The 18,704-nt window shown below is 47.1% G+C and overlaps 1 protein-coding gene across 1 annotated transcript in view; it reads left to right on the top strand.

The window, feature by feature from the left end:
* Positions 1 to 18,704, top strand: part of LOC132467529 (oxysterol-binding protein-related protein 11-like) — a 47,183-nt gene that overhangs the window by 4,741 nt on the left and 23,738 nt on the right. Inside the window, exons 3-7 of the mRNA XM_060064860.1 lie at positions 3,478 to 3,557; positions 15,220 to 15,312; positions 15,969 to 16,155; positions 16,264 to 16,413; positions 16,517 to 16,653. Coding sequence (XP_059920843.1) covers positions 3,478 to 3,557; positions 15,220 to 15,312; positions 15,969 to 16,155; positions 16,264 to 16,413; positions 16,517 to 16,653 — 647 coding nt within the window. The remainder of the gene's footprint in view (positions 1 to 3,477; positions 3,558 to 15,219; positions 15,313 to 15,968; positions 16,156 to 16,263; positions 16,414 to 16,516; positions 16,654 to 18,704) is intronic.

The raw sequence follows: 18,704 nt of genomic DNA, 5'->3' as shown, positions 1-18,704 counted from the left end.
CCACATTTCATATAACTAATTGTGATTCCTAACAGCCTCTTAACACTAAAGATAAAGATAACCTGATTGGGGTGGGATCTAGCTCCTGCAGCCCACAATGTGCGTCACATACCTGTTCACACAATCACACCTCGGCGTCTCTCGATGTGCTTGTCTGTGTTTGCGTGTGTGTGTCTGTGTTTGGGCGTTACAATTATTGTGTGTGTGTGTGTGTGTGTGTGCGTGTGCGTGTGCGTGTGCGCGTCTGAAGGGACAGTATCAGCAGGCTAGTGTTGGAATCACCCTGAAGCTTACGGTGAGAAGTGGTATAGTGAGGTACTATGTACATCACAGCTACCGCTTGGTTCGTCTTCTGACAATATGGTAACATGCAAGGAAATGTTGGTGTCGCCAACTTTTAATTGGCAGAATTTGTTAGTGTGTGTGTTTGTGCGTGTGTGTGTCAATGTGTTTGTCTGTGTGTACCCATCTTTGTGTGTGTGTGTGTGTGTGTGTGTGTGTGTGTGTGTGTGTGTGTGTGTGTGTGTGAGACAGACACTTGTACATACTCACACCATACACACACACACACACACACACACACACACACACACACACACACACACACACACACACACACACACACACACACACACACACACACACACACTCTCTCAAACCAACATAATCAATGTCAGTTCATAAGATATCAGCTATTAATAACTATATATTTCATCACATTCAATCAGCTTAAATAAGAATGTGGTCTTTCACTGGAAGTTAGGGACACTGTGTGACACCCATTCGTATTCAGTCTAAAATACTTCAATCAATCACTTCTTGAGACTCAATTGAAACGACTGCATGATTGACATTGATAGAGAGGGACAGGAAGTGCATCAGCAAGTGCACACACACACTCGTGCATGTGTGCCTTAGCGCCTCAGAGGGTTTCGGTATACAGGGTGTGCAGAACCCGACTACCAATCACAATGGTCTGGTGGGTCGACCGGAGGGGTCAGCTTCCTCCAGCTGTGTCTGTCTGGATCAGGGGTCAGCAACCTTTTCAACATGCAGCGCCAGTTTGAAATTTTCTCGTTAATGAGTGTGCCTTAAGCAACAATATATTAAATATTAAGCTGAATTACGACACTGTGACCAAGAACATTTCCAGAAGGCCTGGAATTGTATTATTTCCATTAGGGCCCGACCGATTTATCGGCCTGTCGATTTAATCGGCCGATTATAGCCTTTTTGAAAATAATCGGCATCGGCCAAAAAGACGCCGATTACAACCGATTTTTTATTTATTTATTTTATTTTTTATTTATTTTTTATAAATGTTATTGCGATTAGTATCCTGCAGATTGCGCTCCTACTCGCCTTGCTAACTAACAACTTTAGCTGGAGTAAAAAAGAGGAGATTGAATTTTACCGTACAACATGAAAGCACGCTCGCTCAGGCAGCTGCGTGCTCACCTCACCAATGTACACAAGACGCGTTGTTTGAGCACGTTGTGCCTGTTTTTCTTTAGGTCCCAGGCCATGTTCATTTGTTATACTGTAGACTCTAACGGTGAGACCATACTGCTCAGCACGCACGTGTTAGTCACTGCTCACGAGCGCAGCACATTGGGAGTTAGTTATTTATTTTACATTTTACACTCATTTTTGACTGTAAATGTATTCTAAAACACTGCATTGAATGCAAGATTCTGCATTCAATTCACATATTCTTCAAAAGTGTTTAAAGTATATTTAAGGTATCAAAAACTACGTTTTATATTATTATTATAATTTTTTTTTTTAAATCGGCCGATTAAATCGTAATCGTAATTTTTCTCTGAAAATAATCGGCATCGGCATCGGCACTCAAAAATCAATATCGGTCGGGCCCTAATTTCCATATAGTCCACAATCATGCATCAACATTTCAGAACACTGCTTTCAGTAACTCATTTAAACATATTTGCACTGGGAGGAAATGCCCAAAACAGAATAAAGTGCAAAAATAATCTGTAGTAATGATTATGCTGCCGCATTGTGCCGCATTTTTTTTTTCAAGTGTGCCAATATTTATGCTGCCACGTGCCACTGGTGGCACGCGTGCCTAGAGTTGCCGACCCCTGGTCTGGATCGTCCTACCCATCCACCTGTCTGGAAACCCTCCCCCAGCTGCCCCCCCCCCCTCCCGGCTCCTCTACCCTCTCCTCCTATTCCTTTTCAATGGGGGGGATTCTCTTTGTCCCTTTTTTTATAACTTCGTCCATCACCTTTTCTCTCTGTGACATTTAATCTCTCCATGTGTTGTCCGTTGAACGGGGTGTGACCAACGTGATCCCTGGTGGAGGCTTTGTTTGAAGATGTGTGTTTATTCACTGGTCCTGCTCTCTGCCCACACTAGCAGAAAGACCCTCCGTGTATATAGAGTAGCCTGAGGTTAGCTTTTTTCTCTGAAAATGTATTTTATTAATGTTTGATATAATGCTCATGCAGCTAGATGTTTAGCTGGTTCTAATTATATCCTTGTGATTAACCCCCCTTTGTGTCACAACCAATCCGTCTCATCGGCCGCCCTTTGTCTTACCACCAAATCTTAAATCCTTTATAGCGTTTCTCACCACACGAATAAATAAAAAATATCTGAAAAAAGTAATTGGATAATAGATGTGTTGATACAAACCATCAGCACTTTGGATATGCTCGACAGCAACCCCCCCCCCCCCCCCCCTCCACACACACAAACACAAACAAACACACAGGTTCCTTTAGGTAAGAGGTTCCTGTAGGGGTAAGAGGATTCTGTAGGGGTTAGAGGTTCCTGTAGGGGATAGAGATTCCTGCAGGGGTAAGAGGTTCCTGTGGGGGATAGAGGTTCCTGTAGGGGTTAGAGGTTCCTGTAGGGGATAGAGGTTCCTGCAGGGGTTAGAGGTTCCTGTAGGGGATAGAGGTTCCTGCAGGGGTTAGAGGTTCCTGTAGGGGTTAGAGGTTCCTGTAGGGGTTAGAGGTTCCTGTAGGGGTTAGAGGTTCCTGTAGGGGATAGAGGTTCCTGTAGGGGATAGAGGTTCCTGCAGGGGTAAGAGGTTCCTGTAGGGGATAGAGGTTCCTGTAGGGGTTAGAGGTTCCTGTAGGGGATAGAGGTTCCTGTAGGGGTTAGAGGTTCCTGTAGGGGTTAGAGGTTCCTGTAGGGGTTAGAGGTTCCTGTAGGGGTTAGAGGTTCCTGTAGGGGATAGAGGTTCCTGTAGGGGTTAGAGGTTCCTGTAGGGGATAGAGGTTCCTGTAGGGGATAGAGGTTCCTGTAGGGGTTAGAGGTTCCTGTAGGGGTTAGAGGTTCCTGTAGGGGTTAGAGGTTCCTGTAGGGGTTAGAGGTTCCAGTAGGGGTTAGAGGTTCCTGTAGGGGTAAGAGGTTCGGCTAGGGGCTGGAGGTTCCTGTAGTGCAAGTAAGGGCAGTGGTTGTGGTTGTGATTTGATGTCAGCGTGTGTTTGTTTTGCCCCCAGCCTCCGATGCTCAGGAGCAGCGGCTCTGGATGACTCAGCTGCAGCTGTGCTCCCGACGCATCTCTGACACCAACGACAAGGTACACACACATACAAGCAAAGTGACACGCACGCACACACACACACACACACACACACACACACACACACACACACACACACACACACACACACACACACAGGTATGCAAATGTGCACTGACGCTCACAGATGCACACACATGTCTGTCTGTCCCACTCTTTCTGTCACTCTGTCACTCATTCGCACAATTCACTCACACTCACAATCCAACACACATACACACACACACACACGTACACACAGACACACACATTATAGTTAACAACAGTGGAATAAATGACCAAATGGCGCTGGTTAGATGTTCTCTGCCGGCCTGTTCCTCGCTGAGAGGCTTCACAAGGTCGGCCAGCCCTGCTGACTCAGCTCTGTCAGCAGGCCTACAGTCTCGTTTCACAGCCCGTGGATGACCATCTGGGTGTCTGGCCTCTCACTGGCTGCTTCAATGGTAGCAGCAGGGAAATGTATTTTGTGTGTATTTTGCGACTGAATTGTGGTCCCTTATTACGGGTTTACTTAGCAAAAAGGAGTGAGTGAGGCTCTGATTCTCCAAATCTTTCCAGTGCAACATTCTGCTATGTAGTCAGTATTTTATTGGCACATAGTATCAGCCAATCAGAGGTGATCCAGGCTATATCATGTAATAACCTTTAAAGGGAGTCATCTAATGAAAGCCCATGTGCTCGAAGTGCAGGGGTGGGGTAATCCTTAAAGGTCTCGGGTGTCCTTTACTAACGCTCGATCGCTTTGGGAGGCTCGATCTTCATGGTGATGTCACTCAGTGTCTCTTTCCCTCAGTGGTCTCAGCGGCGGCTTCCTGTTAGCCCCCCCCCCCCCCCCCCCCCCAAGCCAACACAACGTGACACACAGAGAAGACGGAGGGGAGGCACTCAGGCACAGTGACCTCCGGCCTGAAGGAGGCGCTGAGCTAAAGTCTGCTGCCCTGAGTGGGCCACTGCTCTGAACAGAGAGGGAGAGAGAGCCACTGAAATAGTGTATATGGTTGAAAAATGTATGACCCAGGCGTTTGCTGATTCTCAATAAAAAAATGAGTGCGTGTGTATGTGTGCGTGCGTGTGCGCGGCTGTTTGCATTTGCTGTCCTGTCTCGTAAGTGACTCATTCAGGCGTCCTCACGGTGAAATGTAATCATGTTGCTGCGGTGTCTTTCGGATCCGGCTGAACCCGCCGCTGGGCTCGGCGCCCTCATATGACAAGCAGGGGGGTGTTGTCCACAAATCATTCGCATCTTGATGGATGCGGTAGTATCAACAATGAACCGACTCCAGAACGGTTCACCTCGAAACACACCAGAATTTGCATTTCTGTCTCTTTGTCTCTCTGTCTCTCGATCCCTTTCTCTCTGTCCCCCGATATTTCTGGCTCTGGCACTGTCTCTCTCTGTTTATCTCTCTATCTCTCTATCTCTATCTCTCTTTGCCCCTCTCTGTATCTCAATCTATCTCTATCTCTATCTTCTGAGGCCTCTTCATTTAACAAACATACCATTTTATGTAAAGCGGTTGGTATCCAGTCAAGCACTTTGTAATGTTTGCTTGAAAGAGAACATTTTGAATCTGCTCATCAGTATTCTGTAATGGAGCGCTGTGTTGACGAGTGAGTCCTCGCTTCCCTGCCTGATCCCCTGCCAGCCTGGTGTCTGTTTAGCCTGTAATTCAGCGCATGGTGGGGAGACTACCAGTCAGAGCAAAGATTGATTGAGACGCATTTGTGACATAAGTGTTTACCAGTCCCCCCGGAATGTGTTCTGAGAGTCTTCCAAGTTATGATTGACGCTCGGAGTGCAGATAAACAGCGATCAAGTCAGCTCAGCGCTGCATACCGCCAGTCCCCTTCACTCTGAGTGTGTGTGTGTGCGTGCGTGTGCGTGCGTGTGTGTGTGCGTGTGTGTGCGTGTGTGTGTGGTATGCCTCTGGAGGGAAGTGGGAGAAGGTATAGGAAGAGCTGTATATAAATCTGATATGAAACTGCTTACCCAGGAAAGGTCGTGTTCGACTTTGTTATCTGTAAAAGTTGAATTTGTATATAAGCATGACTTTGGCATTTTTGCACTAAGTCATGCTTAGTGCAAAAGGAAATACCCTCATCTCTATTACAAGCAAGTCTGAATTATCTGACAATTACCAGGTGATAGTTCGATAATGGTCTGCCTGTTTAGTTTGAGGAAATATTAAAACACAGGAAAACCAATTCCTAAAATAATGAGATTCTATTACCTTCCAGATAGCAGTGGTAATATATCGGCCTTTTGGGCAAATTTAAAGATACACAATTAAATGTAATAAGGGTGTCCAATCCAGCCATTTAGCATCAATCAGCAGGAACTTCAATGCTCCAATGTTCTGTAATGACCACGTTTAAACCTTACAGCAGCAGTACAGTAGTTTGTGTTCCTGCTTGTGTGTGTGTGTGTGTGTGTGTGTGTGTGTGTGTGTGTGTGTGTGTGTGTGTGTGTGTGTGTGTGTGTGTGTGTGTGTGTGTGTGTGTGTGTGTGTGTCTGTGTGTTTTTGCGCGCTCCCACCGGATAAACTATGCAAGCAAGATGTTCTTACTGCATGCAGCTCTCTCTACCCGTCCTCTCCCTTCAGTCGCCTCACCTCCGTAAGCCCTGCGTCGGCTCTCACGGGACGACCCCCCCCCCTCCCCCGTCCCCTCCCCTTTCTCTTCTCTGCCCTCCCCCTCCCTTCTGCTTTTATTTCCTCCGCTCATCTCTGTGCTCTGTGCCCAAGCACGTCTCATCTCTCGGTGACTCTCGTCCCTCGCTCTGCCCCCTCTTCCCTCCTCCTCCTCTCTGCCTCTCTCTCCCTCTCTCCCTCAGTCCCGCTCTCCCTCTTCCATTCAAAACCCACTACATTCACCTCTTCTGCACTCTGTTCTCCTATCTCTGCATTTCCCGTCTTTTTGCTTTCCCGCTACGAATGTCTCTCTCTCTCTATCTCTCTCTATCTCTCTCTATCTCTCTCTCTATCGCTCTGTCTCTCTCTCTCTGTCTCTCTCTCTCTCTCTCTCTCTCTCTCTCTCTGTCTCTCTCTCTCTATCTCTCTATCGCTCTGTCTCTCTCTCTCTCTCTCTCTCTCTCTCTCTCTCTCTCTCTCTCTCTCTCTCTCTCTGTCTCTCTCTCTCTATCTCTCTATCTCTCAGTCTCTCTCTCTCTGTCTCTTGTCCAACTTTCTGCTGTATCTCTCCAGTGTATGCATGGCTGACTGAGTGCCCCTGTGCCAGGGTTGTGTGTGTGTGTGTGTGTGTGTGTGTGTGTGTAGGCGTGTGTATCTGTGTGTGTGCACTGGGGCAGAAGATGCCCCTGTGTGCGACGGCGCCGGCGCCAGAGTGCGGTGACACGGTGTCCGATGCCGGCAGGGGAAAGCAGCTCGGGCAGCTGCTGATGCCAACCTGCCCCCCCTGCATCGCCTCCTGCTCCTCCTTATTCCCTTCTCCCTGCACCTCCCCCCTCACCTCCTCCTGCTCTAGCTGCTGCAGCCATCTCTTCCAGACCTCATGTTGTGTTGCCTCCTCCTCTTACTCCTCCTCCTCCAACTTCCCAGCATGCTTCTCTTCTTCTCCTCCTCCTCCTCCTCCTCTTCCTCGCCCCTCCTCCTCCGTCGCCTCATCAGAGGTGACATGTTGCTTCTTCCCCGGTTCTCCGCACCTGGGTTCACCTCCACCTGGCAACACCTCCAAACCCCAACCCCAACCTCCTCCTCCTCCTCCTCCACCTCCTCCCGCTGCTCCTTTTCCCCTTCCCCCCGACCACCACCACCGCCACCTCCATCCTCGACCGGAGCTCCGCCCTGGGGGTTCCCCTCTGCGTAGCCTCGGCACCCTCAGCCCCCACCAGACCTGCAGGAAAGTCGGGTGTTCCTGGACCCTGGGCTGGCCCTTCCTCGGGGGTCTACTGGAGGTCAGAGAGGTAGGGGGGACGGGGTTAAACCCTGAACAGGCCTGGGGGTCGTAGCACCGGCTGCCGCTGAGACTGTTGGAGTCTGCCGGCCGTGTTGTGTGCTTCCAGGGTTTCTCGTCGCACGGTTTGGAATGGCTTTGACGGGACATTCCTCTGGTGCGATTGGGTCGTAGCTTGGTTGTCGTGGGGTTAGTTGATAGGTGACGATGGTGTCAAAGTGGGCTGCAGTCGATTGAGTCTTTCTTCAGTGCTTACTGCTAACAGGAGCTCCACTGGCCGTTACTGTCCTCCTTCCTTCAGCCCGCGCTTGGAGAAATCTGATATGCCCTCGGCTACACTGCTCGATATTGATCCGACCCGCCCGACAAAGAGGAATCGGGCTTCTCAAATATTAATATCAGCACCCTAAGATTATGAGTGCTTGCTTATTTGATTATTTGATTATTTGATTAAATGGGGGGCAGGAAATTCAATAACGCCGCTGGCCTTTGGTCCGTGGAGAAGGCGGCGACCGGGGGAGACCCCGCGGAGCCGAGGGAACCAGTCCTGCTCTCGCTGTGTTTGTCCAAACCAGCCAAACGGAAATTATTTGTTGATTCTGAACGTCTCACCCCTGCTGTTAGGACAGGAAATCGTTAACTCCAGCTTTTAGCTGCTTGCTTGGGGGTGAGTTCCAAGTGTTGGGAGATTAGATTGAATGGAACAGAATGAATCGTTACACCTGTCTTTATTGATATGTGTATATGCATGTATGTGTATATATATATATGTGTTTATTCTGAATAACAATACGCTTATTTATTTGCGTTTCTTTATTGTGTGGTACCATCGCTCTATTCCCATTCTTCTGTATTTATCCAATCAATGCAGATATTCAGATATCAGGTCGGCGACCTGGGAAAATGCGTTTAACTACCAAAATGTTTGTGAACATTGTCGAAGAGAGTTTCAGATTCAGTATTCATAACACAGCATTTTAACTATTACTGAAAGTGATGAAACTGCATGATGAAATGAAACTGCAGGAACAAACAGAAGGTCCTCCTGTCTGTCCGTGATCACCCTTCCTCTGGCCTGTTATTTCACCTCTCGGGAACCTCGTTTACTGCACCTTTTTAATAATTAATAAAGGATAATAATATTATAATATCATTGTGAAGGGGACATGAATATCCTCTTGCGCACACACACACACACACACACAAACACACACACACACACACACACACACACACACACACACACACACACACACACACACACACACACACACACACACACACACACACGGGAGCTGTCCATGGTGCTGAAGGGCACCATGTCCTTATCTGCGCCCATTTGAAAGGCTGGGTGTTTGAGTGTCTCTATATTTTGTCAGCCTCTTAGCATTATTACAAACACTCATGTCTACTTCTACTGTCTTCTTATTTATACTACATTCTCTAAGCTACATTGTGTGTATTATGACATTACGTTCCATTTATTTAGCTTACCCGTTTGTCCAAAGCGACTTACAATGAGTGCAAGAACCATGAGTGTATATACAATTCATTCAGTAAGCAAACTGCTTCAAGTTCAACTGCTACCTTATAAGAACAACAGATAGAGGTTTTGGGGGGTTTTCATTGGCCCGGGTGCAGTCTGAACAGATGAGTTGTGAGGGGTTTCAGCCGGCCTGATGTCTGAACATTTAATAATTTGTCGAGCGTCAGTTGAGGTCTGGTTGCAGTGAGGGCATAGCAAGCCGTTTGGGTGCAGTGTAGTGGAGGGGCCGGGGTGTACGGTCTGACCGTGTCCTGGGTGTAGGAGGGCCCTGAGCCGGTCATCCAGTGTCACATGCAGGCACCTTGGATGTGAGACTGGACACCCACACACATGCACACGTGCACACACAAACACACACAAAGAAAATCACAACAAAATGACGCTTAACTTTTTAAATTAACGCATGCTTTTAACGTGTCAGATATGCTGATGATTATGAACAGGTTGGCCTTGTAGAAGTTCAGCCAGGTGGGGAGATATTCCGGTCAGTGACATTATTCTGAATTACGAGGCGGGCGAGAGAGGTTGAGGGAGACAGGACGAGGGCTCGCGTTTCACAGGCAATGACTCACAAGGACACTTCGTAACTGAGCCAGCACTTAAGACCTCTGCGCTCTCGGCCGATTAGCAAAGTAGAGGAAAGGGAGGGAAAAAAGGGGAATGTACAGTTAGAGGGACAGAAGATTGGAAAGAAAAATAAGAAAAAAGTGAGATCTAAGTTGGCTGTGTGGTTGAAAACTTCAGACACTAAATAATATTGTCAGAGGGGTGGTAAACAGAAAGATGAATTGTGCTCCACGGAGGAATAAGAAGAGGATAAATGGATAGAAGGGTTGGCTGCTGGAAAGATGGATGCCTTGGCCTCAACGTGGAAGACAGTGACAGACAGAGATGGATGGCAAGGGAAGGAGAGAGGAACCACTCTATTTCATGAAAGGAAGCAGGGTTGATTGAAACAAAAAACAAGTTAATTTAGGAAGTAACATTTCCAGAAGCATTACATTAATCCACACCAAGATGGCAGTTGTAAAATTAGATTTACTTGAAGCAATCGTTGATTAATGGATCACGGATACGTTTTGGGAAATTTTACTTTTCTAAATGAGATAAGGTGGAGATTATGTTGAGATGTGAGAGGATTCAACCATAGAAGATTTCAATGCAGTGTTTTTCATCCATTGAAACGTTTATTATTTATTTTTCTTTGCTGAGGGTACACACACACACACACTTTGGAGGGAGAGCAACAACAAATTGCTGTTTAAATTTGGAGAACCACTTTTTACTTAACATAATAGTCTGTGTTAATTATATCACATTCACAATTAAAAGACTACCTGGACCTATCTATTCTAATATCCTATTCTGTCTCATTATCAGCACAACGATAACCTAAACATATGGCTGGCTTCAGCCATAGCCATTGCTTTACTCTTCACTATGGTAACACACCTCAGCGTTGCTGCTCTCTGTATGCTCTGTTGATGCTCTATTGAATAAAATAGTTTGCCGTCAAAAAGTGTCCTATAATAATTTATTTAATGAATATGAAAGTTTTGCGCAGCAGGTGGTATATTAAAGGCGATTTAGGTACAATTTAGGAGCTATTAATTTGATTATTAATTGTTACAAATCTCATGGCCGTCTGTCAATTCAGAGTTATTGAATTATGCGGGGAGAATATTTGTTTTGAGTCGCCTGTGCCTCTATGAGCCAATTTACATTTAGACTACCTCCGGCAAATTTCTGTCCAATCAGGGCATCTCTTCCCTTTTTGTGTCAGGGATCCCTCTTGCCTGTCAATCACAGGTTTTTGTAAATTCCCAAATTTTTACCCACTCTTCAAATAGAGGAGGGAGAAGATTTAAACACTGTGTTGAAAAATCCATGTTTGAATCATCTCACATCTCAACATAATCTCTTGCTTGGAAAAGTGAAATCTCCTTAAACTGAGAAGTAAATTGATTTGGAAGGCAGAATCAGCTGTGGGGTCAGGGTTCTGTGATGCTGACGCCCCTGGCTCTGCCGTATAGCGGTGCGTTCCTGTTGATACCTGATCTGATATTTTTTTCAGAGCAGCTAAAGAAGCGGAGAGAGCCATTTGTCATCCAGCAGGTTTTAAAAGGGGAATCTATCTCGTCCAGTCATTCGTCAACCTGTTGGATCAGCTTTTGGTGATGATTGCATATCAGGGAGTGAATCGTCAGTTTGTTATATAACCCCTCCGGTGTTGGGGGTGATCTATGTCTGCTGGTCACGGGACCCTGTGCAGGGGAACGATCTTAGCTACCGGTGTTCCGGCCCGTGCAGGACACACAGGGTTTCAGTTATGACCGTGATTAATGGTCTGAATCATTAGCTTATCCATTTAGTGATGACATTGACTTGCCAGGTCTGAAAGCGATTCGTCATCCTGTCCATTTGTTGTTTCCGGAAGAGGGCTATTCTAAAAGTCAATCAATTCGTGTTTCCAAACTCAGTTCCGCCATTCACTCCAACGCATTAATGAATAGCCCCCCCATCCCCCCAACAGCCCACCTCTCCCTCCCTAATTCATTCAGGTTTGGGGAGCGATTCATCTGCCTGTCTGCTGGGGCTCTGGTGAGTCATGCACAGAAGTTTCTGGAGTCTCGTTGTGTCTCTTGTTCCTCCCCCAGTTGACTGCATGAGGGTTTGATGCGGGAGGGGGGGGGGGGGGGGCAGAGGGAGAGAGAGGAAGGGAGCTGAAGAGGGAGAGGGAGAGAGAGTGGAAGGGAGAGAGAGAGAGAGAGAGATTTGATATATTTTAATCACAGACAAGATCACAATCAAAGGGTTTTGTGTTGGTTTGTGGCTTTTGTTCGATTGTATGTCACGCATTAGAAGCCTTAGTACTTAATTCGTTCGTCGCCTACCCTAAATGTGCAGCTACCTGTAGTAAGCACCTTGCTCAAGAAGGCCTCTTGAGGCTGCAGACCTCAGGGCTGGAACACCACCTCGCGGAGTCAAACCGCCTTCCCACTAGATTGTCCTGCTGTATAGTTCTGTCGTTCTTCATTCATTCAATTGGGACAATAAAATTGTCCTCTAGTACAATGGCAGAAGTGAAGCATGGAAGCCTACTGAGACTGTTGTTTTCTGTTCATGCATTAAGCATGCTAAGATAATACTAATTATTTAACAGCCACAGGGCAATAACTCTTTCACGGCTCGACAAGCAATATTTGGTGTCTTGTGCTATTTATATATGATGGGAAGAAGGGGAGGGGGAAGATGGGGAGAGAAGCTAAAGTGCGAGGCAGAGAGGGAGGGAGTTGGAGGGAGAGAGTGAGAGAGAGAGACCCAGGTTTCTCTCCTCATTTCTACTTTAGAGAGCAGGGAAGGAAAGAGCCTTGTGAAGCACTTAAACTGGAGAGCAACGGTGAGAGTTTGCAGTAAAGAAAGAAACATCTCCTTGCAAGGAGAGAAGGCAAGCCTCTCTTCCCCGGAGGTTACGTGTGTGTGTTTGTGTGTTTATATGTGTGTGTGTGTGTGTGTGTGTGTGTGTGTGTGTGTGTGTGTGTGTGTGTGTGTGTGTGTGTGTGTGTGTGTGTGTGTGTGCACCTAGACACTGCTCTACTGAGGATATAGGAGTCGTATTATACTGCTTTGTATAACTCTGCCTTACAGGGAACACTGCAGGATGGATAAAAGTAAGAAAATAAGTAAAGATCCTGAGTCAGGTATACGTATATCTGTCCTCTTTATATCTGTCGATACACGTGACTGCAATGCAAAGCAATGTGACACAAACAATGAAATGACACATTGACTTTATTTTACCAATTAAATTTAGATTCTGTGTTAAATCTGAAAAATAACAATTATACGGTTGACCATGCTATTGCTTCGCTGGACTTATAAAACAGGTTATGGTTCTGCTTATGGTTATGAAAAACAGACAAAGGACATGATGGATGATATCCAGTGAAGCAAAGCTTTAATGGAAATGGTAGAATGGATTGTACGTTTATAATTAATTTGACGTCTTGCGGCGTGTTCTGCGGCATGACGACACAGGCCACACACTCCCTTTTATGTTACTTTAATTCACTTCACAAAGAACAAAAATGAAAAGAAAATGAAGGGATGGCTGATGTTCCTCCTGGTTAAAACACGATTGGAAGATGATTCAAAAGGAGGCAAGAAACAGAATGGGTTGGGGGCCGCCGGTGAGCTAAACGCTAGCTGCTCTCTCGCTGTTGAGCTGTTGAGCGCTGATGACTCACCGTCCCCTGGGAGCAGCACTTGTGGAGGAGAGACACGATCTAGCTAGTGCTAGCACTGTGAGAGCGTGTGTAGAGGGAGAGCCAGCCTGGACATGTTAACTGAGTCTGTGTGTGTGTGTGTTTGTGTGTTTGTGTGTTTGTGTGTGTTTGAGTGTTTGAGTGTGTGTGTGTGTGTGTGTATGTGTGTGTTTAAGAGTGATATTGTGCGTTTATAGAGGGAGAGACAGCCTGGTGATGTTAACTGAGTCTCTGTGTGTGTGTGTGTGTGTGTGTGTGTGTGTGTGTGTGTGTGTGTGTGTGTGTGTGTGTGTGTGTGTGTGTGTGTGTGTGTGTGTGTGTGTGTGTGTGTGTGTGTGTGTGTGAGTTGGTGTGTGTGTGTGTGTGTGTGTGTGTGTGTGTGTGTGTGTTGGGGGTGCTTATCCACAAACAGTATTTGTGTTGGTGTTTGTGAGTATGTGAGCGAGAAACTCTGAGATGCAGCCTATCCCAGCTCCCCTCATTCCGTTGTCCTAGATAAGACTTGATATCCCACTGGTCTGCAATCTACAACTAGAACTGACATGGTTGCGTCAATTATAATTACTGTGGGTGTGTGTGTGCGTGCGTGCAGCGTGTGTGTGTGTGTGTGTGTGTGTGTGTGTGTGTGTGTGTGTGCGTGCGCATGTGTGATGCTCTGATGCATTGTTGCAGCCTTCTCCTCAATGTATTCAATATTCTATTCCTTACCCGCCTCCAGTCTCTTCATCCCTCTGTGAGTGGTCCTCGGTCCCAGTGCTGAACCACCGGAGGAGAGATGTATTCTGGGATGGCCATTTGAGGGGGACCCCCTCGGGAATCACCCTGGCACACGGAGCAGCACATAGACTCTGAGCCTCCACGTGGACCTTCAGCAGTGTCTGTCCGCACAGCCGCGGTTCTACTTCCTTACATAATCACAACGCTGTTCTACTGACCACTGGTTCCCCTCCACTGAGTTGCCACCGTCCCTCCCGCCCCAGGCCCCCTAATGAGAGACACTACCAAAGCAGTGTTTAGTATCCCATCCAAGTATTGCTAAGTCTCACTTACTGCATGAGCCACAATCCCATGCTGTGATAGTCACAAAAATACAAAACAGGATAATAACATTTGGTCTGGCCTCCGTCATCTTCAATACACATAATTCAATTTATTAGGATAATGAATAAGACCCACGGAAGCAGTTCAAAAGATGTGTAATGTGTCTAATACAGATAAATTAGACGCGCTGAATACTATCTGCTTGCTAAATTATTTTGTTAAAAAAATTCGGTATCAAGGTGTGTGACGCAGAATCGGCAGCCGTGAAAGAGAACAGTGTTTTTTCTTTCAAATCTTTACAAAGCTAACAGACTGAAGTCTGTCATTATTCACAGATTGATCAGAACAAACATTGAATAGAGGGCTGTCTGACGTGTGCAGAGCATATGTGAATGCTGTGTGTTTAGTCTCTCTGCATTGTTGCAGGTCTGCTTCACTATTCCAGCTAGTGTATGTGCATATGTATCTGGATTACAGGATGGAGAGAATGAGTTTTGTTTGGACAAAATGCTTTAAGCTGTCTTTGAAATGCAAATTAACAAACAAATCGACTTAGTAGTAGAAGGTACTCTCATTCAGAAAATCAACATTTGAATGTCCTTTATATCTTGTTGCTGTAGCTGTAGCTCTCTTTGTGTCTCTGTCCTTACACCCTCTCTAGGTCTCTGTCTCTGTCCTTACACCCTCTCTAGGTCTCTGTCTCTGTCCTTACACCCTCTCTAGGTCTCTGTCTCTGTCCTTACACCCTCTCAAGGTCTCTCTGTCTCTGTCCTTACACCCTCTCTAGGTCTCTCTGTCTCTGTCCTTACACCATACATGTCTCTCTGTCAGTCTCTGTCCTCCCTCCCTGGTTATGTCTCTACGTACATAACACGTGTCCGTGTCCTGTGTATAGGTGATGAACCAGGTGGCAGGTCAGCAGAAGAACCTGGTGAACTCCATTGAATCCCTGCCCCCCCGCGGGGGGCCCCTCTCCTCTCTGGATGAGGTAGGACACCTGCCTAGAAACACAGATCATGGACAGTATCATCAATTTGCTATTACTTAGCGGTGAGCTATTACTATTTAATAGTGCCAATTAGGTCATTGCTAAATGGTACTGAGAAACCGACCATGAGATGGCAATTGTAGTCCACAATGACATGCATTTATGGGAAAAAAAAAAAAATAATAGTTATTTTAAAGTATTTGGAAAGAGCTTGAAAAATAAATCACCAAGACCATCTGTGTGTTTGGTTCCCTGATGGGACATGAAACGTCTGGGTAAAGTGGTCCTTCTGAATACTGATGGCAATGTTGTGTTGCCAAGCTGTAACCGTGTCCCCCATTGCTCTCCCTTGCTCACTCTTATCTGTGTGTCTGTGTCTGTCTGTGTCTGTCTGTCTGTGTGTGTGTCTTGTCTGTGTCTGTGTGTCTGTGTGTCTTGCCTGTGTCTGTCTGTCTGTGTGTCTTGTCTGTGTCTGTGTGTCTGTGTGTCTTGTCTGTGTCTTGTCTGTGTCTGTGTGTCTTGTCTGTGTCTGTGTGTCTGTGTGTCTTGTCTGTGTCTGTGTGTCTGTGTGTCTTGTCTGTGTCTGTGTGTCTGTGTGTCTGTGTGGTCTTGTCTGTGTCCGTGCCCCCCCCCCCCCCCCCTCTTCCTGAGGGCAGGACCTGCTGCTCCTGAAGGCTACGTCGGCGGCCACCCTCAGCTGCCTGGGGGATTGTCTCAGCATGCTGCAGCATAATGTGGCCCAGGCCCTCACCACCCAGCACCCCAGCCCTCACCACAACCACAACCAGAACCACGTCCCCATCCCTGTCCTGGTTCCGGTCGCGGCCCCCACCCCCACCCCCAGCCCCGTTCCCAGCCCCAGCCCCAACCCCAGCCCCAGCCCCAGCCCCAGCCCCAGCCCCAGCCCCAGCCCCAGCTTCCCGGGCCTGGCCGTGGCCCGGACCCCCAGGGAGAGGGTGAAGTCGTGGAGCCAGCGGCGGGGCTCGGGGGTGCAGCAGGTGGAGCCGGGCCGGGCCAGGTCGTGGAGCCAGAGCCCCGGTCACAGCTTCAGCGACAGCCGTAGCCCCAAGCAGGGCCCGAGCGGGCCGCCAGCGCTCGCAGGTCAGCGACCTGCGGTTGTTTGCAAGATCTTAAAGTGGCAAGGGCAACGACCGCCAACGTTTTTGCATTGTATGACTTAACGTCCTGTTTCTCCTCTGCTTAGAGAGCCCTGGGAGTGGGGACCCCTGTTCCCCCATAGATGGACCCGTTCAACCTGGTGCCCCATCCCCCTTCTCCTCATCCGCCTCTTCCTCCTCTTCTTCAGCTCAGAGACCTGCGGACCACGATACGAGCACTCAGGTAAATTACACTGGGTCCTGACCACTTCAGCTTGAGTAAAACACAATGACCTCAGCTTGCTGTTACACTAAATGACATCGACATTCCAGGCAAAATGACATCAGCCTCTTACACCCGCCATTTTTCAGTATTTGAAATGCAGCATATACGATTAGTTTCTGGGAACATATTTATCATACATTTTTTAGACCGCACAAGGGTCCTTCTTGACGAGCTAATGTGAGCTGTGGTGCTATTGCTAAGCTGAGATGCTAATGCTAATACATGTGGTGGGTGCGAAGCCATGGGTTGCCAAAGTCTCCTTTAGGAAGCACGTCTTCCCGGCTCACCGGTGACTCATCAACACTTTATATTTAAACCAGTGTAGGTTGGACAATTCACAGTTGGGATTATTCCCTTCTATCTCCTCACCAAGATCGGCTGTCAACAACGTACAGTCACTGTGTGTCTCAGTCCAAGCCCTGCTTCAAGTCAAGTCCATGCCTAGCGCCACTTTAACTGCATTAAACGGACATTAATTACATTCTGAGGAGAGGTAGAGCGATGTAGAGAGAGGTAGGCCTACTAAGTGAGAGCTATTTTCAGGGAGAGACACTGGCAGAGAGGGTGGATGGGGGAGGGAGGGCGAGAGAAAGATCTCTAGTGCAAAGGTAGGAACCTCAGTTCTAAGTGTTTGATACAGCTCAGTGGACTCAATATTCAAAAAGAGAGAGGGAGGATGTTTCCAGTGTAGGATGTCTAGAATCCTGACTAATAACAACTCCTGTAGCCCAGGGCTCTCTTCTTGTTGAGGCTGACGACACTGTGTGTGTCTGTGTATGTGTGACGAGACACTGTGTGTGTGTGTGTGTGTGTGTGTGTGTGTGTGTGTGTGTGTGTGTGTGTGTGTGTGTGTGTGTGTGTGTGTGTGTGTGTGTGTAAGCATATGTGTAGGTTCAAGTGTGTATGCATTCTTTTTGGGGCTTTTTGATTTGTTTGCATAACTAAAGGTTGCCCTATGCCTACACATTGTTTTACCATTGTTACTTATCATCATGTTTTGTATGTTCTCTGTCTCACCGCTGTTTTTCCTGTTTGAGCCAAAGGATGTGAAAGTTAAGGTGGATTTAAGGACTGGAACAGAGGGAGCTATAGTCTGAGACCAAAATGCCAGGGTTTCCTGTAGATTCCTAGTTGTTAACCTTTGATATGAAGTGGATTTGAGTGTTAAAGCTACTGGAGGTATGATAAAAGCTATTATATGGGCATAGTTTGGTAGAAATGGCCAAGCCACCTTTAAGCTATCAGTTGACTGAGATAATTTCTGGATGAGCAAATTTAAACCACTCTCGGCTCATTTCTGACAAATCAGGGTTCCTTGCCTGATTGAATCGGGTAATCCATCCTGCCTGTCAATCACAGGTGTGTCAATGCAACACGTCTGAATGGAGGAGATACGCAGCTTTAATACTGAAGCAAACACACCAGTAACAGTAACAGCCCCGTTCTACGAGTAAGGTGAAGTAAAAAAGACAGTCAGTATCACTGACTCACTGTTTGTGTGTGTGTGTGTGTGTGTGTGTGTGTGTGTGTGTGTGTGTGTGTGTGTGTGTGTGTGTGTGTGTGTGTGTGTGTGTGTGTGTGTGTGTGTGTGTGTGTGTGTGTGTGTGTGTGTGTGTGTGTGGGGGGCTAATGCAGATGAAATATGCTGAGGCCCAATGTAATGTTCCTGTCCCTCCCTCTTCCTCTCCTCTAATCTCATTCATTTGCTGAATATCTCTCTCTCTCTCTCTCTCTCTCTCTCTCTCTCTCTCTCTCTCTCTCTCTCTCTCTCTCTCTCTCTCTCTCTCTCTCTCTCTCTCTCTCTCTCTCTCTCTCTCATATGCTACTGGAATGAGTTCCATTAATCTGAGTCGGCGGACCAGAGACGGTTGCCGTCACATATCGACAGCTTGATATGCCTCTCTCCCCCCATCTCTCTCGCTCCGTCTCACTGATACGCTCTCTCCCTCTTTCCCACATTTAGGCCTACTGACCGTTCATCTTAATTAAAAATATTTTTTTATTCACCC

This window comes from Gadus macrocephalus, chromosome 11, assembly GCF_031168955.1.
Source record: "Gadus macrocephalus chromosome 11, ASM3116895v1".
Lineage (NCBI taxonomy): Eukaryota > Metazoa > Chordata > Actinopteri > Gadiformes > Gadidae > Gadus > Gadus macrocephalus.
This window is presented reverse-complemented; position numbering and strand designations above follow the sequence as displayed.